This window comes from Paroedura picta, chromosome 5 (genome assembly GCF_049243985.1).
Source record: "Paroedura picta isolate Pp20150507F chromosome 5, Ppicta_v3.0, whole genome shotgun sequence".
NCBI classification, from domain to species: Eukaryota; Metazoa; Chordata; class Lepidosauria; order Squamata; family Gekkonidae; genus Paroedura; species Paroedura picta.
In genome coordinates, this window is record NC_135373.1 from 128,511,655 (window position 1) to 128,530,292 (window position 18,638).

At 62.0% G+C, this 18,638-nt stretch overlaps 1 protein-coding gene across 9 annotated transcripts in view; it reads left to right on the forward strand.

Annotated features, from left to right (window-relative positions):
• The window catches only part of SHANK3 (SH3 and multiple ankyrin repeat domains 3), a 223,397-nt gene that overhangs the window by 86,085 nt on the left and 118,674 nt on the right, over nucleotides 1-18,638 (forward strand). For all 9 annotated transcript variants that reach the window (XR_013231452.1, XM_077340559.1, XM_077340560.1 and 6 more), the window contains one exon: nucleotides 13,252-13,457. Coding sequence is in view for 8 of the 9 variants with exons in the window: in XM_077340559.1 (XP_077196674.1) it covers nucleotides 13,252-13,457 (206 nt within the window). In the remaining variant the exon portion in view is untranslated. The remainder of the gene's footprint in view (nucleotides 1-13,251; nucleotides 13,458-18,638) is intronic.

The window sequence follows — 18,638 nt, forward strand, 5'->3', positions numbered from 1 at the left end:
CCTTCCCACTCTGGGATTCTAGGAGTCTAGTTCAGCAGTGGAAGGGGCTGACTCAGGAGGTGGGGAGCTCCCCCTCACTGGCCGTCTTCAAGCAGTGGCTGGTCAGATCCTTCTCCTGGATGCTGGAGGCTGACCCTGCACTGAGCAGGGGGTGGACTAGATGGCTTGCATGGCCCCTTCCCACTCTGGGATTCTAGGAGTCTAGTTCAGCAGTGGAAGGGGCTGACTCAGGAGGTGGGGAGCTCCCCCTCACTGGCCGTCTTCAAGCAGCGGCTGGACAGATTCTTCTCCTGGATGCTGGAGGCTGATCCTGCCCTGAGCAGGGGGTGGGACTAGATGGCCTGTATGGCCCCTTCCCACTCTAGGATTCTAGGAGTCTAGTTCATCAGGGGAATGGGCTGCCTGAGGAGGTGGGGAGCTCCCCCTCACTGGCCGTCTTCAAGCAGTGGCTGGTCAGATCCTTCTCCTGGATGCTGGAGGCTGATCCTGTACTGAGCAGGGGGTGGGACTGGATGGCCTTCATGGCCCCTTCCCACTCTGGGATTCTAGGGGTCTAGTTCAGCAGTGGAAGGGGATGCCTAAGGAGGTGGGGAGCTCCCCCTCACTGGCGGTCTTCAGGCAGCGGCTGGACAGATTCTTCTCCTGGATGCTGGAGGCTGATCCTGCACTGAGCAGGGGGCGGGACTAGATGGCCTCTACGGACCCTTCCCACTCTAGGATTCTAGGATTCTAGTTCAGCAGGGGAAGGGGCTGCCTTCCCACTGTAGGATCCTATGAGGCGTGAGCAGGGGGTGGGACTGGGTGGCCCCAGGGCTCTTCTGGTGTTATTATCACTAGAAGTAACATGGAGTTCAATCTTGCCACTTCTACAGCAAACTAATTTGAAGCACTTCACAAAGGTAGACATACTGGCTGAGAAAGCTCTTAACATAGAAGATTGTTTCCAATCACGGAGCCAAAAATATTGAATCAAAAATGTTCTTATCAAGGCCTCGGCCTCTCTGCCCTCCAGCGGACGTTACTGGCCCCTGTGTGGGACAGGAGGCTGGACTAGGAGGACCCTCTCGGGCCTGACCCAGCCAGGCTGCTGCTGTTCCTCTCATGTTCCTCGCGGACCTTCTACCTGTTGAGGAGAAGGAGAGGGAAGGAGCTGGCCCGGCCTCCTCCCAGCCGGCCTCTGGTTCCCAGCGGGGCAGCCTGCTCCCGACCGCTCCGCCGCTTTGCGCCTCCTTCCTTCCCACGACTCGCTGGAGTACATAAAAAAAGAGATTGTCTCCATGTCTCTCCTCTGTAGTCTGTGAGCTAAGTAGTTGCTAAGACTCCCTCGCTGTTCGTAGCAACCAGATCCGTCTCACAAGCAGCCGAGTGAGGAGGAGAGAGCGGGGGGGGGGGGCTCTTTGACCCCAGGAGTGGCTGAAAGGCAGGAGGCAAAGTGCTGAGTCACCCGGGATCCTTCCTGCCGCCTGGCAGGACCTTGTTCCGTGCAGCGTGCAATCCGGCCTCCTGCTTTCCAGAGCACAGGCTCCCCGTGGCCCCAGGGGCAGCCCCGGGCCCTTCTCAATGCTCCTCTTCTCTCTATACTGCAATTACAATGGGGTCTCCTTTCCCACCTGGCCTTGTCCCACCTGCCTCCCCCCCCCCGGCCTGCTACTTTATCTTCCTTCTTCCTGAGGGGGGGGGGGCTTCTGCCAGCTGGGCCCTTTTTTGTCAGCATGGCACAGTGGCTAAGAGTGGTGGTTTCTATGCTGGCAAGCTGGGTTTGATTCCACGCTCCTCCTCCACATGCAGCCGGCTGAGCGCCCTTGTGCCAGTCGCAGTCCTGTCAGAGCTCTTTTCACACACCAGTTCTTTCAGGGCTTTCTCAGCTCCACCTCTCTAATAGTGTCTCTGTTGTGGGGAGAGGAAGGGGAGGCGATTGTAAGCAGCTTTGCGACTCCTTCGGGTAGTGAAAAGCAGGACATAAGAACCAGCTCTTCCTCCTCCTCCTCCTCTTCCTGCCTGGTCCCTGGCGGCTACTTTATTACAAAACATGGGGTTGTATTTTCAATATCCTCCGATTATCCCTGGAGGCCCTCTGCTCAAATCATTCCCTGCCCTTGGCTGTTTGGCGGTGTGTTTGAGGAGTCCCGGGAATTAGCTTGTTCGTCTTGGCTGACCCCCCGCTCTCCTCCCTGATGCATTGCGTATTACCTGGGACTGGGCTGCCTGTGGACCCTTGAAATGCCTTGGTCCCGCCAGGTGAGGACTGCCTGCTCAGAGTGGCCACTGCTCCCCAAGGCCTCAGGCCGAGGTCCCTTGCAAAAGCCCCTGCCTGGTCCTTTTCAGCTCAGAGGACCCGGGAATGAACCAGGGATCTTCTGCTGGTGCACCTGCCTTTCTCTCCGCTTGGAGCGGGGCCTTTGCACCTCAGGAAAGGGCAGCTGCAGAGAGCCAGAAACCAGCGGCAAACCTGCATATTTTTTAAAGTGCCAGGCGCCCCCCCCTTGCTACAGCAGGCCAGATCTAGAGCTAAGGTTGCCACCTCCGGGGGTGGGCAATAGGGAAGGCGACCCGGCTGTCCATCTCTTCCGACTTTCAGCCCCCAGACCTGAGTTCCCTTGCCGAAAATGGCAGCTTCATAAGGTCCACGCTGGATTGCCCCACAGCCTGCTGAGGCCCCTGCCCCCCCCCCAGGCTCCAGCCCTCCAGGAATCCCCCTGCCCTCCCCCAGAGCTGCAGCCCCCTCCTCAGGGCTCTCCGGTCTTCTTCACCTTGGCCGGCCTGTTGCCTCCAGATGTCTCCAGCTGAAGAAAGAAGTCTTCTCAGGACCCCAAAGTTGGGAGTTCAGCAAGATTGAAGTAAAACACAAATAGTTGTGAATGGGGACGTCTTCCTGGGCGGGGGGGGGCACTTTCTAGATTGTCGCTGCTGGGTGGTGGCGTGAGCCCCAGACCCCCTTTGTCTGGCGAGAGGGCAGTTCCTCCATGCCCCCCTCCCTCCCTCCCCCCCGCCTGCCTGCCTGCCCGCTGCTCTCTGTGAGGGCCATGCCTGCGTTATTCTCACGAGGCCCGAGCCAGGACCAGTGAAGCATGGAGGGAGATAGGCAGGGTGTTGTTTCATCTCAGATCCTCCGAAGAGACCCAGCCATGCAATCTTCTGCCTGTAATTAATCAGGGGGACGGAGGATTGAAAGCCCATCTGCAGTCCCCCCCCCCCGGCCTCCCTCCCCATCCAAGTTCTAGCCCAGCCACAATCTGCAGGGATCTAGCCAGGTGCCCTGTGAGGGGCTTGGCTCGGGAGCGCCAGAACCGGTCTGGGTGTGCGCTCTGGGGCCCGCGGGTGGTCGGTAGGCAGCCCCACCGGGGTCTGAGCTGGGTGCCCGAGGACTCCCCCCAGATCAAGCCAAGGGAGGGCGTCAAAAGAGGGGAGGGGGCACCTCTGCCCAGAAGAGGGGCACCTTCCTGAATTGCAGGAACCAGCCCCGGCCTTCCTCGACGCTGAATCTTTTCTGGCTCCAGGTGGGCGGAGGGGAGCCATTATTTGGCTTCGTTCTGCTGCCGGACCAAAGGGCGGAATGTTCTATTGTTCAGTTGAATACCAAAGGTGCCTCACTGGAAGTTCCAGATTTGCGCTAATGTTATCTGTCTTTGATGAGCCAGACCAGACCAAAAGGCCCTTAAGGGGGGGAGCTTGCTATCGCATTCGCTTCTCTTAATCAACTCACCCCATGCAAGAGGTACATCATCGGGCTTGTCCTCCTCATGGGGCCTGACCCAGCAGGGCTCTTCTGAGGGTCTACTCAGGGGAAGGCCTCGGCCTCTCTGCCCTGTTACTGGCCCTGCAGAGGAACTGGCTGGCCCCTGGGTGAGACGGGAGCCTGGACTGGAGGGACCCTCCCTGGCCTGACCCAGCAGGGCTCTTCTGAGGGTCTACTCAGGGGAAGGCCTCGGCCTCTCTGCCCTGTTACTGGCCCTGCAGAGGAACTGGCTGGCCCCTGGGTGAGACGGGAGGCTGGACTGGAGAGACCCTCCCTGGCCTGACCCAGCAGGGCTCTTCTGAGGGTCTTCTCAGGGGAAGGCCTCGGCCTCTCTGCCCTGTGGCTGGCCCTGCAGAGGAACTGCCTGGCCCCTGGGTGAGACGGGAGGCTGGACTGGAGGGACCCTCCCTGGCCTGACCCAGCAGGGCTCTTCTGAGGGTCTTCTCAGGGGAAGGCCTCGGCCTCTCTGCCCTGTGGCTGGCCCTGCAGAGGAACTGGCTGGCCCCTGGGTGAGACGGGAGGCTGGACTGGAGAGACCCTCCCTGGCCTGACCCAGCAGGGCTCTTCTGAGGGTCTTCTCAGGGGAAGGCCTCGGCCTCTCTGCCCTGTTACTGGCCCTGCAGAGGAACTGGCTGGCCCCTGGGTGAGACGGGAGGCTGGACTGGAGAGACCCTCCCTGGCCTGACCCAGCAGGGCTCTTCTGAGGGTCTTCTCAGGGGAAGGCCTCGGCCTCTCTGCCCTGTGGCTGGCCCTGCAGAGGAACTGGCTGGCCCCTGGGTGAGATGGGAGGCTGGACTGGAGGGACCCTCCCTGGCCTGACCCAGCAGGGCTCTTCTGAGGGTCTTCTCAGGGGAAGGCCTCGGCCTCTCTGCCCTGTGGCTGGCCCTGCAGAGAGACTGGCTGGCCCCTGGGTGAGACGGGAGGCTGGACTGGAGGGACCCTCCCTGGCCTGACCTGGCAGGGCTCTTCTGAGGGTCTTCTCAGGGGAAGGCCTCGGCCTCTCTGCCCTGTTACTGGCCCTGCAGAGGAACTGGCTGGCCCCTGGGGGAGGCAGGAGGCTGGACTAGAGGGACCCTCCCTGGCCTGACCCAGCAGGGCTCTTCTGAGGGTCTACTCAGGGGAAGGCCTCGGCCTCTCTGCCCTGTTACTGGCCCTGCACAGGAACTGGTTGGCCTCTGGGTGAGAAGGGAGGCTGGACTGGAGGGACCCTCCCTGGCCTCTGCAGGGCCAGTAACAGGGCAGAGAGGCCGAGGCCTTCCCCTGAGTAGACCCTCAGAAGAGCCCTGCTGGGTCAGGCCCCATGAGGAGGACAAGCCCGATGATGTGCCTCTTGCATGGGGTGAGTTGATTAAGAGAAGCGAATGCGATAGCAAGCTCCCCCCCTTAAGGGCCTTTTGGTCTGGTCTGGCTCATCAAAGACAGATAACATTAGCGCAAATCTGGAACTTCCAGCCTCTTCTGAGGGTCTACTCAGGGGAAGGCCTCGGCCTCTCTGCCCTGTTACTGGCCCTGCAGAGGAACCGGCTGGCCCCTGGGTGAGACGGGAGCCTGGACTGGAGGGACCCTCCCTGGCCTGACCCAGCAGGGCTCTTCTGAGGGTCTACTCAGGGGAAGGCCTCGGCCTCTCTGCCCTGTTACTGGCCCTGCAGAGGAACTGGCTGGCCCCTGGGTGAGACGGGAGGCTGGACTGGAGAGACCCTCCCTGGCCTGACCCAGCAGGGCTCTTCTGAGGGTCTTCTCAGGGGAAGGCCTCGGCCTCTCTGCCCTGTGGCTGGCCCTGCAGAGGAACTGGCTGGCCCCTGGGGGAGACGGGAGGCTGGACTGGAGGGACCCTCCCTGGCCTGACCCAGCAGGGCTCTTCTGAGGGTCTTCTCAGGGGAAGGCCTCGGCCTCTCTGCCCTGTGGCTGGCCCTGCAGAGGAACTGCCTGGCCCCTGGGTGAGACGGGAGGCTGGACTAGAGGGACGCTCCCTGGCCTGACCCAGCAGGGCTCTTCTGAGGGTCTACTCAGGGGAAGGCCTCGGCCTCTCTGCCCTGTGGCTGGCCCTGCAGAGGAACTGGCTGGCCCCTGGGTGAGACGGGAGGCTGGACTGGAGGGACCCTCCCTGGCCTGACCCAGCAGGGCTCTTCTGAGGGTCTTCTCAGGGGAAGGCCTCGGCCTCTCTGCCCTGTGGCTAGCCCTGCAGAGGAACTGGCTGGCCCCTGGGTGAGAAGGGAGGCTGGACTGGAGGGACCCTCCCTGGCCTGACCTGGCAGGGCTCTTCTGAGGGTCTTCTCAGGGGAAGGCCTCGGCCTCTCTGCCCTGTTACTGGCCCTGCACAGGAACTGGTTGGCCTCTGGGTGAGAAGGGAGGCTGGACTGGAGGGACCCTCCCTGGCCTCTGCAGGGCCAGTAACAGGGCAGAGAGGCCGAGGCCTTCCCCTGAGTAGACCCTCAGAAGAGCCCTGCTGGGTCAGGCCCCATGAGGAGGACAAGCCCGATGATGTGCCTCTTGCATGGGGTGAGTTGATTAAGACAAGCGAATGCGATAGCAAGCTCCCCCCCTTAAGGGCCTTTTGGTCTGGTCTGGCTCATCAAAGACAGATAACATTAGCGCAAATCTGGAACTTCCAGCCTCTTCTGAGGGTCTTCTCAGGGGAAGACCTCGGCCTCCCTGCCCTGTGGCTGGCCCGGCAGAGGAACCGGCTGGCCCCTGGGTGAGACGGGAGGCTGGACTGGAGGGACCCTCCCTGGCCTGACCCAGCAGGGCTCTTCTGAGGGTCTTCTCAGGGGAAGGCCTCGGCCTCTCTGCCCTGTGGCTGGCCCTGCAGAGGAACTGGCTGGCCCCTGGGTGAGACGGGAGGCTGGACTGGAGGGACCCTCCCTGGCCTGACCCAGCAGGGCTCTTCTGAGGGTCTTCTCAGGGGAAGGCCTCGGCCTCTCTGCCCTGTGGCTGGCCCTGCAGAGTAACTGGCTGGCCCCTGTGTGAGACGGGAGGCTGGACTGGAGGGACCCTCCCTGGCCTGACCCAGCAGGGCTCTTCTGAGGGTCTTCTCAGGGGAAGGCCTCGGCCTCTCTGCCCTGTGGCTGGCCCTGCAGAGGAATTGGCTGGCCCCTGGGTGAGACGGGAGGCTGGACTGGAGGGACCCTCCCTGGCCTGACCCAGCAGGGCTCTTCTGAGGGTCTTCTCAGGGGAAGGCCTCGGCCTCTCTGCCCTGTGGCTGGCCCTGCAGAGGAACTGGCTGGCCCCTGGGTGAGACGGGAGGCTGGACTGGAGGGACCCTCCCTGGCCTGACCCAGCAGGGCTCTTCTGAGGGTCTTCTCAGGGGAAGGCCTCGGCCTCTCTGCCCTGTGGCTGGCCCTGCAGAGGAACTGGCTGGCCCCTGGGTGAGAAGGGAGGCTGGACTGGAGGGACCCTCCCTGGCCTGACCTGGCAGGGCTCTTCTGAGGGTCTTCTCAGGGGAAGGCCTCGGCCTCTCTGCCCTGTTACTGGCCCTGCAGAGGAACTGGCTGGCCCCTGGGGGAGGCAGGAGGCTGGACTAGAGGGACCCTCCCTGGCCTGACCCAGCAGGGCTCTTCTGAGGGTCTACTCAGGGGAAGGCCTCGGCCTCTCTGCCCTGTTACTGGCCCTGCACAGGAACTGGTTGGCCTCTGGGTGAGAAGGGAGGCTGGACTGGAGGGACCCTCCCTGGCCTCTGCAGGGCCAGTAACAGGGCAGAGAGGCCGAGGCCTTCCCCTGAGTAGACCCTCAGAAGAGCCCTGCTGGGTCAGGCCCCATGAGGAGGACAAGCCCGATGATGTGCCTCTTGCATGGGGTGAGTTGATTAAGAGAAGCGAATGCGATAGCAAGCTCCCCCCCTTAAGGGCCTTTTGGTCTGGTCTGGCTCATCAAAGACAGATAACATTAGCGCAAATCTGGAACTTCCAGCCTCTTCTGAGGGTCTTCTCAGGGGAAGACCTCGGCCTCCCTGCCCTGTGGCTGGCCCTGCAGAGGAACTGGCTGGCCCCTGGGTGAGACGGGAGGCTGGACTGGAGGGACCCTCCCTGGCCTGACCCAGCAGGGCTCTTCTGAGGGTCTTCTCAGGGGAAGGCCTCGGCCTCTCTGCCCTGTGGCTGGCCCTGCAGAGGAACTGGCTGGCCCCTGGGTGAGACGGGAGGCTGGACTGGAGGGACCCTCCCTGGCCTGACCCAGCAGGGCTCTTCTGAGGGTCTTCTCAGGGGAAGGCCTCGGCCTCTCTGCCCTGTGGCTGGCCCTGCAGAGGAACTGGCTGGCCCCTGGGTGAGACGGGAGGCTGGACTGGAGGGACCCTCCCTGGCCTGACCCAGCAGGGCTCTTCTGAGGGTCTTCTCAGGGGAAGGCCTCGGCCTCTCTGCCCTGTGGCTGGCCCTGCAGAGTAACTGGCTGGCCCCTGGGTGAGACGGGAGGCTGGACTGGAGGGACCCTCCCTGGTCTGACCCAGCAGGGCTCTTCTGAGGGTCTTCTCAAGGGAAGGCCTTGGCCTCCCTGCCCTGTGGCTGGCCCTGCAGGGGAACTGACTGGCCCCTGGGTGAGTTGGGAGGCTGGACTGGATGGACCCTCCCTGGCCTGACCCAGCAGGGCTCTTCTGAGGGTCTTCTCAGGGGAAGGCCTCGGCCTCTCTACCCTGTGGCTGGCCCTGCAGAGGAACTGGCTGGCCCCTGGGTGAGACGGGAGGTTGGACTGGATGGACCCTCCCTGGCCTGACCCAGCAGGGCTCTTCTGAGGGTCTTCTCAGGGGAAGGCCTCGGCCTCTCTGCCCTGTGGCTGGCCCTGCAGAGGAACTGGCTGGCCCCTGCGTGAGAGGGGAGGCTGGACTGGAGGGACCCTCCCTGGCCTGACCCAGCAGGGCTCTTCTGAGGCTCTTCTCAGGGGAAGGCCTCGGCCTCTCTGCCCTGTGGCTGGTCCTCCAGAGGAACTTCGGTTGCTTCTGGGTGAGCCTCAAAGCAGACTAGATGGACCCTCACTGGTCTAATCCAGCTGGGTCTTCCAATGTTCTTATGAAGGCCTCATCCTATAGTGATGCATTTGATTTTTCCTACCTAAATGACGAACTTTTCATTTATCACTATTGAAATTCATTTTATCCATTTTAGCCCAGTTTTCTAGCCTATCGAGATCATCCTGTATCCTATTTCAGTCTTCTGGTGTGTTTGCTACCCCTCCCAGTTTAGTGACATCTGCAAATTTAATAAGCACCCCCTCTATAATAATTTAATGTTCCATGTAAAATTACATAATGTTCCATGTAAACCACCCAGAACTGTAAAGAACAGGCAGTATAAAAATACAAATAAATAAATATTCCTTCATCCCAATCATTCATTAAAATGTTGAACAGCCCAGGACAGATGCCCGGGGCCTCCGGGAGCTTCCTGAAATCACTGTTGCCATTCCCAGGAGGCAGGGAGAAGCCCCAACTGCACCTGACCAGTTCCCAGAGGGCCCTTTGTGCTGGCTCTGTGGCTGCGGGAATGAAATTAGGCTGGGGGGGGGGGTTGGTAGGGAAGCTGTTGTCCTTTTGTCCAAGGGCCGTTTGCAGTCCCCCCTCATCACGGACCCCATTCCTGGGGATGGAGCGTGATTTCATCATGTGGCCTCCTTGACGTGAACGCCTCCTCCTCCCCCTTCGCCTCCTGGGATGAAATGCTGCCCTGTAGGGAAGGAGGGTGGCTGTCTAGTTCCAGGGGAGTTTGAAGGCAACGGTGAGCAGGGAGAGGGAACCAGCCTCCTCCTCCTCCGGATGGCACCACCCTCTGCAGCAGGCCCCTTGGGGGCTCCAAGGCCCACCTGCAGCCCTTTCTGGGGGGGGTAGCATGAGGGAATGGCCTGCCCAGGGCAGCCCGCTCGTCTTTCTTCTGTGCCACCGTCCCCCTCTCCGGCTCCTGCCCTTCCCTTCTCTGTCCAGAGATTTCACTTGCCTCCCTTGGCGGCTGCTGCTGCTGCTGCTGCTGCATATAGATCAGGTTTTCTTGTCAGCTGGCCCAGATGAAGGAACGTGTCACATTCTTGGTTGCAAGGAAGCCAGAGATCATGATGGCCTGCTCGGCTGTAAGAAATGTGTCCAGCATTCAGGCTTTCCCGTCTGGCACAGCAAGCCCTTCAAAATGCTTCTCCCTCCGGGATAAGAGTCTCTGCGTGCAGGAAGGGCCCAAGCCCAGCTCTTTCATCTGCACGTGCTCAGAGGTTCCTCAGCGAAATACTTGTCGGTTGCTGTGAAGGTCCCTGGACTTAGGAGAAAGGCATGCTCCTTGCGAAATAACCGTGTAGTGCCCAACCCAAGCAGCATCCAAGTCTTGGTACTGGACAACCACATCGGCCTCTGTGCCGGTCATCCGGGAGTGCCCAGCAGAACTCCTGCTTCTGTGAGAACGTGGGCCCTGTGGGCAGCTGGAAGGAAGGCAGGGAGCAAGGCGAGTTCTGCGCTGGGGCGATTATTGAGAGAGGGGGCTGGGATCACAGTGCTCTGGGCAGGGCGGCCCTGTGGCCTCTCTTGAAGCCCTTTGCCAGGTCTGGTTGCTGGGAAAGGAGGTTGCAGAGCTGGAAGCCGTGCCCAAGAGGCTGCCCGGCATGGCCAAGGGGTTGAGGCCCTGCTCTGGGAGGAGGAAAGGCTGAAAATAAGCCACTGAATCATAGAATCATAGAATCCTAGAGTTGGAAGGGGCCATACAGGCCATCTGCATCACACTGCCTGCTCATGTTTAGTTTACAATCCACAAGTACCCCAAGGTCTCGTTCACACACAGTGTTACCTAGAAGCGTATCCCCCATCCAGTAGGCATGCTTTTCATTTTTCTGACCCAGATGCAGAACTTTACACTTATCTTTATTAAATTGCATCTTGTCCTCATTTGCCCATCTTTCCATTGTGTTCAGATCTCGTTGAACTCTGTCTCTATCTTCCGGAGTATTTGCCAGTCCTCCCAATTTGGTGTCATCTGCAAACTTGATGAGTAGTCCCTCCACCCCCTCATCTAGATCATTAATAAATATGTTAAAAAGTACCGGGCCGATTACCGAGCCCTGAGGTACCCCGCTACTCACCTCCCTCCAGTCTGATGAAACACCATTGACAACAACTCTGAGTGCGGTTCTCTAACCAATTCCCTATCCACCTGACTATCTGAAAATCCAGATTGCAGTCCTTCAATTTATCCATCAGAACATCATGGGGAACTTGATGGATAAATCAGGGCTCTTCTGAGGTTCTTACGACAGAACACTCTTTGTGGTTGCCCATGTGTCCTGAGATGGTGGCAGCAGCAATTTGCTTTCTATTCTGCCAGGCTGGCATCTGCCACCCACACCCGTCGGGCTTCCCTCCTGGCCATGGGGTGGAGATGGTGTTGGTTGCCTTGGTGGATAATCTCCAGCACCAGATCAGGGCAGTTTACCCATACTTATGATGCTTGATCTGTTGGCCGTGTTTGATGTGGTTGACCATGAATTGTTGGCCCACTGCCTTGCTGGGGCCATGATTCAGGAGACGGCCCTTCAGTGGCTACTAGTGGCATCAGATCGCTTGGCTACAGTCATCCATGCAACGGTCACCTCTAGAATGAGCTTCTATAACTCCCTCTATGCAGGCCTGCCCTTGTCCTTGACCTGGGGAGTCCAGCTGGTGCAGAATGCAACTGCCAGGGTCCTCACTGGGACACCCTGGAGGGCCCATATGCAGCCTGAGGCAGCTACATTGGTTGCCAGTTCTGGCCCGGATCAAGTTCAAGGGCTCTGCCCTCTGTGGCTGCTGATCTTCTGGAGGTAGATCCTAAGGAAGCCCGCCTGTCCTCAAGCTGGTGGGATGAGCTCCCAGGAGACCTGAAGGCCCTGATGGAGCTATCAGATTCTGCAGGGCCTGCAGAACGGAGCTCCTCCACCAGGTCTTCGGTTGAGGTCAGGGGTAGGAAAAACGGGCCCCTCCTCTGGCTAGCGTAGCCCACCCTGCGAAGGTAGACGGTTGTGGTGATGGGGGGAGGGGCTACTTCAACTCATTATGTTTGTTCTGTTACGAGATGGGGGGTATATTGTACCCCACCTTGAATGTCCGGAGAATGAATGAATGGATGGATGGATCTTCTGGTGTGCCTGTAGTGGCAGACATCATGCGCTGGCTGTCATGCACCAGCAGCTTTGGAGTGGGCACGTTCTGCTGGTGTTCAGGGTCAGCCAGACCCTGGACAAAATGTGCCCCCTCTGGCTGATGCCCCCCATGGAGCCACGCAGGGGTTTGGGGGAGGTGAGGCTTTTCTCCTGCTTCTGAAGCTGTGCCAAACTGCTGAGCCAGAGGAGAACTGGAGGCTGACCTGGGGGGGGGGGGGGCTTCAATCCGAAATAGCACTGGCACCTGAGAGGCTCCTGAGTGCCACCTGCCCTCCTGCCTTGATGCTGCGTCCAGCCTGGCCCAGAGAGCATTTTGCAGCCGGGGAAGCTGGGGGCATGGAGGCAGTGGGGGGGAGGGGGGGCTGAGCCGTTTGTGCCCCACCCCAGAATCCTCAGGTTGCCCTTTTGGACAGAGGCTGCTGGGCCAACCCTTCCCTCACACACACAAGCAGACATCTTGTGTGTGTGTGTGTGTGTGTGTGTGTGGGCGGGGGGGGGGGGTCCTGGGCTGTCCCTCTTTGGCTTTCCTCTCCCGAATCCTGCCTGCCCCCCTCAGGCCTCCATCCTTCCTTCCGTGGAGCAGGAGTCCTGTTGCCCCCAGACTTGGGGGGGGGGCGTCTGCAGTCGCAGCCCCTCTTGTGAGATGGGGAAGGGTCTTCTCTCGCACGGCGGCTGTGGTTGTGGGGGTCTTTCAGGGCAAACGCAGCCGGTTCCTTTTGGCACAGTGTGGGTACGAAGGCAGCGCTGCTGGGCTGCTCACGGCTGGAAGGCCGGCCTGTCACATTCCCGTGGGCAGGGGTTTTCTCGCAGTCGCGCTGCACGATGGGACTATTAGTCCCGATGCTGGAGGCCAGCCTGGGTGCGAGCATGTGCAAAGTGCCTTTGGGGTCCCGCCCACCTGTGGAGGGGCGGGGCCGAGGGGTGGAGCTGTGCGGGCGGGGGGGGGGCGGGAGGGCCGCTCGCTTGCTTGGTTGGCTGGCTTGGCGGGCGGGTGTTGCGGCCGGCCGCCATGTGCGGAGAGCGGAGGCGGCGGCGGCGGCGGCGTCTGCGGAGCGCCGGTGGCGGCGTGGCCTTGGCCGTGTGCTGCTGAGGGGGGCGGCCATGGCGTCGGGCGCGGGCCGCGGGGGCGGCGTCGTGGTCGTGGCCGTGGCCGGGGCGGGTGTCCCGCTGGAGCGGCGGCGGCGGCGGCGTCGTGGTCGGGGCGCGGGGCGGCGGGCTCCGGATGGGCTGCCCACGCCGGGCGGCTGCCGCAGCGGCGGCTTCCCCCTCGCCTGGCGGCGCCGTCCGGCGTGCGCGGAGCGGAGCTGAGCGGAGCTGGCGGGGCGGCCGGCCATGGCGCTGCCCCCGCCGCCGTCTCCGCCGCCTGCGGGGCCAGGCGCGGGCGCGGGCGCGGGCAGCGTAACGTATGTGTTCGTTTTCAGCCCGAGCGGGAGCGGGAGCGGCCCGGGGGGGGCGCCGGGGGCCGGGCCGGGCGTGGAGCCGAGTCCTCATGCCGCGCCGGCGCCGCTGCGGGGCCCCAAGCGGAAGCTCTACAGCGCCGTGCCCGGACGCCGCTTCATCGCCGTCAAGAGCCACGCGCCGCTGGGCGACGGCGAGATCCAGCTCAACCGCGGCGAGGCCGTCAAGGGTGAGTCCCGCGCCGCCCCCCGAGGGCACCCGGGGAGGGAGGGGGGGAGGGAGGGGGGGTCGCCGGGGAGGGGGGCACCGCCTCCGCCGGAGCCCGGGCCTCTGCCCCAGAGCGGGTGGGCTTGCAGCCTCCCTGGGTGGCAGCGTCTGTGCCAAGGCTTGTTCGGGGGGGGGGGGGGGAGGGGAGCGAACTTTTTCCTGGCAGCCCCCTGTGCAGCTCGGCCTGCGACCCGTGCAGGGTGCCTGCCCTTCCCCGGCCCGCTGGCCCTCTTGAGCTGCAGTCCAGCTCTTCCCACGCCAAGGTGTCTCCGTGGCACCTTTTTTTGTTCAAGCACCAATTGTCGCCCAGCGCCTGGGAGCGAGAGTGCATCTTCACCTGGCCTCTCAGCCTCAGAGAAACGGGCGCAGGGAGTGTGGAGCCCTGGGCAAAGGAGAGCCCCTTGCTCAGGGGGAGCAGACCGGTCTGTGGCACCCACGCCACAGAGGATCAGGCCCCTGGGAGGAACGAGGCGGTGAGAGCTCGCAGGGCAGTGTCCTTTGAAGGAGCGGGAGGTTCCTCTGGCAGGCACTGGGTGGCCCTGGCGTCTGAGAGGCCTTGCTCGGGATGGTGGGGCTGCGGCTGGCCATGGCTTGTGGCTGTCCTAGGTGGGCTTGGCAGAGGACATTTGCTCTTAAGCGCCGCCCAAGTTCAGAGAGATGAGAGCCTAGCAACTGCTCGGCGTCTATGGCAACCCCGCCCACACCTCTGGGCACGGAGGGCCGGCACACAAGACTCAGAGCATCCTTTGCCCCTTCGGGGAGGCCAGTGAACTCCCACCTCCCGGCAGCACCACAGATGAAGGGCCGAATTTGGCGAGGGGGCCCCTTCTGCCAGGGGGACATACTGGGCCAAGATGAGACATTGCACCTTGACGTTGGGGCTCTGCTGACGTTGCGCCCTCCCATCTCACCATCTCCGTGCTGCACTGACGGGGCCCGTGGCCCCTGCTGCTCTTCCCCGCTGTCCTTGGTCACTGCCTCGCTCCCCTGGCACCCTGCCTGCCTGACTTTTCAGGTGCCAGCAGAGAGGGGGCGGGACCATGGGCCTCCCCTTCATGGAGCCTCTTTGCAGGGGAGGGGGGGACCTCCTCAGTGCCTCCCCCCCATCCCCCTTTGAAGGCAGCTGAGGCCCGGCAGGGTCTGGGTGCAGATCTCTGTCCAGCAAACTCTGTTGAAACGCAGATGGCCCGGTCAGGGACAGAGCTCTGAGTGCGAGTCTGGTGCGTGGAGCTGCCGTTGCTTCTGTGCAGCGAGGCTCCGGTGGCTTTGGAAGCGGAGCTAACAGGCGGCAGGCTCCCGGGTGCAGCTGCGTGTGGGAGGCTCAGCTGTGCCGGTCTAGCCACTTGCTGGGGTGCAGGAGCCATGCAGGACAAGGAGCAAGCTGCACGCTGGACGTTTCAGCTGCAGGCCGTGTGGTGAGCTCAGTGGGTGGCTGGCGCTGCACTGTGACAGGAGTCCATCCTGGCGGCTATCCCTGTTGGAGAGCTGCCTGGATCCTTCCAGGGCAGGGATGAGTAATGTCCTGCAGCAGCAAGCAGGCCAAACGCTCAGCCTTTGGCTCGAGCGCCAGCTTGGGGGGTGGCACCTTCGAGGTTCTTTTCTCGTTCCTCTGCTTGGTGGCTCCTCCCAGGGGGATCCGTCTGCCAAGCAGCAGAGGGAAAGCCCCAAGCTCACCCTGCCCGGCTCTGTTGGGCAGCTACCCCCACGTGGCCGCTGGGCCTGCCGGTTGAAGTTGGCACCGAGGTCGGGCAAGCAGCCGCAGCAGCAGCAGCAGGCTGTAGTGGCCCCCCCGCCACCATGGGAGGAGGTCTCAGGAGAAGCCCCCCAGGGCCAATGGGAGGACCCAAAGGAGGACCCAACCCTTGCCCTGCCTGCGGGGCTGGCCCTGTCCCCCCCACCCCACCCCACCCCTCGGAGGTCCTGTCCGTGCAGCTGCTGCCGCCACCCTCTTAACCGCAGGAGCGGAACCGGAAAGGTGGGCCGGGCAGGTGCAGGGGGGCCCAGGCCTTTTTTATTGGTTTGCTTTTTTTAGGCCGTCTCAGGGCAGCGAACCTCAGGATCTAGAACAAGCGGAGAACATTGACTGCACGTTCACACAAAAGACAAAAACATTATCCTAAAAACCAGCATCAGACTCCAGGTGTTGTGGCTCCGTCCCCCAGGCACGAGGGTGTCCTACAGCTTGACGCCTGCTGGCTGTGGGGGCCACGGGGGGCTGGGCACCTCTGGAGCTCCTAAGTCGATCGGTTTGAAAAGGTCTTGGCTGGGGAGCAGCTGGAGGGAGGGGGGGGAGGGGCTGTTCTCTGGGCCCTCCTTGTAGGCCTTCCGGGGAGGTGTCATTGTATGAGGCTGCTCTGGGCTCCATCTCTGCTGGTGGTTCTGTTTCGTTCTTGTGGAAATAAGTCCTGCCTCCATCCCTTAGCTGTTCTCGGTACTTTTCTGCGGGTGGCAGACAAGAGGCAGAGTCCCTGAGCGCCTGCAGGGCTGAGCATCCTGCTCCGGGGTGGGAGTCCGTCTGTCCTCAGACCTCAAGGTGGATGGACTTCCGTCCGGTGTGGCTAGAGCTGGCGCTTCCCATGCAGAGAGATACAGGTGGTTGTGTTAGTCTGTTGGGCGGTAAGAAAGAGCAGGAGCCCCTGGGAGACTAAGGATGCTTGGGACAGGGGATGAGTCACCGTTCACCTCTTAGGGACAGCTCAGAGGGGAGTCCGTCAGTCCTTCTATCACAGGGTGCTGTGCTGTTGGGACAGCCCCCCGTTTTTCTTCCGTTCTGTCCGGCTAAATGCGGGGCCTCCCATGGAGAGAGGTCAAAGTGGGTGGCCCTGCTAGCCTGTCCGTGGCAGCAAAAGAGAGCCAGGTCCCCGAGCACCCGAAAGACTCACAACATGTGCAGCAGGGGAAGAGATCTTGTGAGTCACGGCTCACTTCTTCAGAATGGGAGTCCTCTGTCCTTCTCTCACGAGGCGGGCGGATTTCCATTCTGTACGGCCAAATGCGGGGCCTCCCATGGGGACGGATCAAGGTGGGGAGCAGTTGGGGGGAGCCTGTGTCCAAGAGCCACAGAGAATCCAGAAGACTGTGGCCGGGGAGGGTCTGTCGTGAGTCATGGCTCACTTCTCCACCTACAGAATCACAGAATCCTAGAGTGGGAAGGGGCCATACAGGCCATCGTCCAACCCCCTGCTCAACGCAGGATCAGCCCTAAGCATCCTAAAGCATCCAAGGGCCTCTCCTGCCACCAGTCTGCTCAGCCATTCAGGGGTTCCTGGATTTTGCTCTTTTCTACTGCTGCTGAGTGGCTAACACGGCCGTCCGTCTTGTTCCATCTCTATGGGGGTGGGTGACTGCTGAAAACTGGCGGAGGAAGCAGTTGAGAGCAAGCAGGAGACTCAAGGCAGAGTAGGGTGGGGCCGTCTCCCCCCAGCTGCCCAGGCCCTGCTGAGCCTTCCAGGAGATCCAGATGGACTGACCGTGCCCAGGGTAGAAGATGTGCAATGTGGAGGAGGAGGAGGGGGCTGCAGCGGCCCTGGCACGTGCAGCACAACAAGTTGGTTAGGAGGACTCAGCCGGCCGGCCAGGCGGACTCCCTGGGCCTGGCTCCCGTGTAGGGCTTGAGGAGGCTGGAAGGAGCGGGGTCCCTCAGCAGACCTTCAGGGGAGAGGTGCACACCCTTTCCCATGAGCTCCGCTCTCCTCCACCTAGCAGGGATGATTGGGACAGCCCCCCGCTCTTCTTCCGTATGGCGAGCTCGCAATCTGTTTCTCCGTCAAAGTGGAGAACGATGCAGCAGGGAACTCTGGCAGGAAAGCGGTGGCCGGATCACGACAAGAGGAGGCAGAAGAAGGCTCCAGCTGGCAGGCTCAAAATAGCAGGCAGGCAGGCAGGCAGGCAGGCAGCACAGCCCCCTCGGGAGCAGGAGCCCGGCGGCGGCTGGGGCAGGCCTGGCGGGGTGGGCCCTGTTCCCCCCCTCCAGATGTCCTCCTGCACTTGGGGGCTGAGCCCCTTCCAAAGCGGCCTCCAGGAATCCCTGCAGCTTCTCAGGGGGGCACAGTGACCCCCCCCCGTCCTCCCCAGGGAGGAGCAAGCAGCCTGCGGGACGGATCGGGGTTGGCCTTGGACCCAGAATGCAGTTGCTGCCCTCAGGCATTTTGGACGGGGGGGGGGGCTCTTTCTGTACCCCCGCTTGTGAGATAGGAGGAGGTGAGAGAGTTCTTCCTTTTGGGGGGGGGGGGGTGCAGCCCAGCTCACCAAATACAGTTTGCTGCACTTCACCGCCACACTGGCTGTCACGACAATGGGCCCCACTCTGAAGGGGGCTGTTCCCCCCCCCCGTGAATTCCGTGGCTGAGTGGGGGGATTTGAGTCTAGGGCCTCCTGGCCTGGCCCCTGCAGGACATTCTTTGTGGGCAGCCTGGCATGGGGGCACAGCTGTCCTCCTGAGGCCAGGCATGGGCACTCAGACAACACTGCAAGGGCCTACTCCTGATGGGGCCCTCAGCCTGCCCGATGGAGTGGCTCTTGTCCCTGCCCAGCCCCTGCAGCTCTGCAGAAGCCAGAAGGGCTGCTGGAGGTGGGGGGTCCTTTGGTGACCCTTCCAGGCAGCATCCCCCCCCCACACACACTTCTTGCAGCAGGCTGCGGTCCCCCTTTATGTGTGGCTCTCATTCCCAGCCTGTGTGTTCCTGTCTGGGGGAGGGAAGATTTCCCCCATTTGACGGTTGTGGCTGGGGAGAGACTGGGGGGGGTGATCTGGGGGAGGAGCGACTAAGAGGGGAGCGAGCGGGGAGGACATCTCTGGGGGAACAGGGGGGTGTCCTGGGGGGAGGGGGTTGGCGAGGGTTCTGGGGGGGGAGCTCTCCAGCACTAACAGCTGTGCGGGTGGGCTGAGGCCTTGTCCGGCCAGGGTGGGAGCTTCAGGGGAGGGGGGCAACCTTGGCCAGTTGACTGACATGGGCACAGGAGGGGAGGGGAGGGTGGGCTGTTTTTTCGTTGCTAAACTAGTTGGCAGTGGGGAAAGGGGGGCAGCCCGGGGTCAGTGAGGGCATTTTGCGTGGGGTGAGGTTGCTCTTGCCCTGTTGACCTTCTGCCTGTTGCCAGCACGAATTTCTCTAACGCCCCCCTCTCATTTTCATGCTCCTCCTCA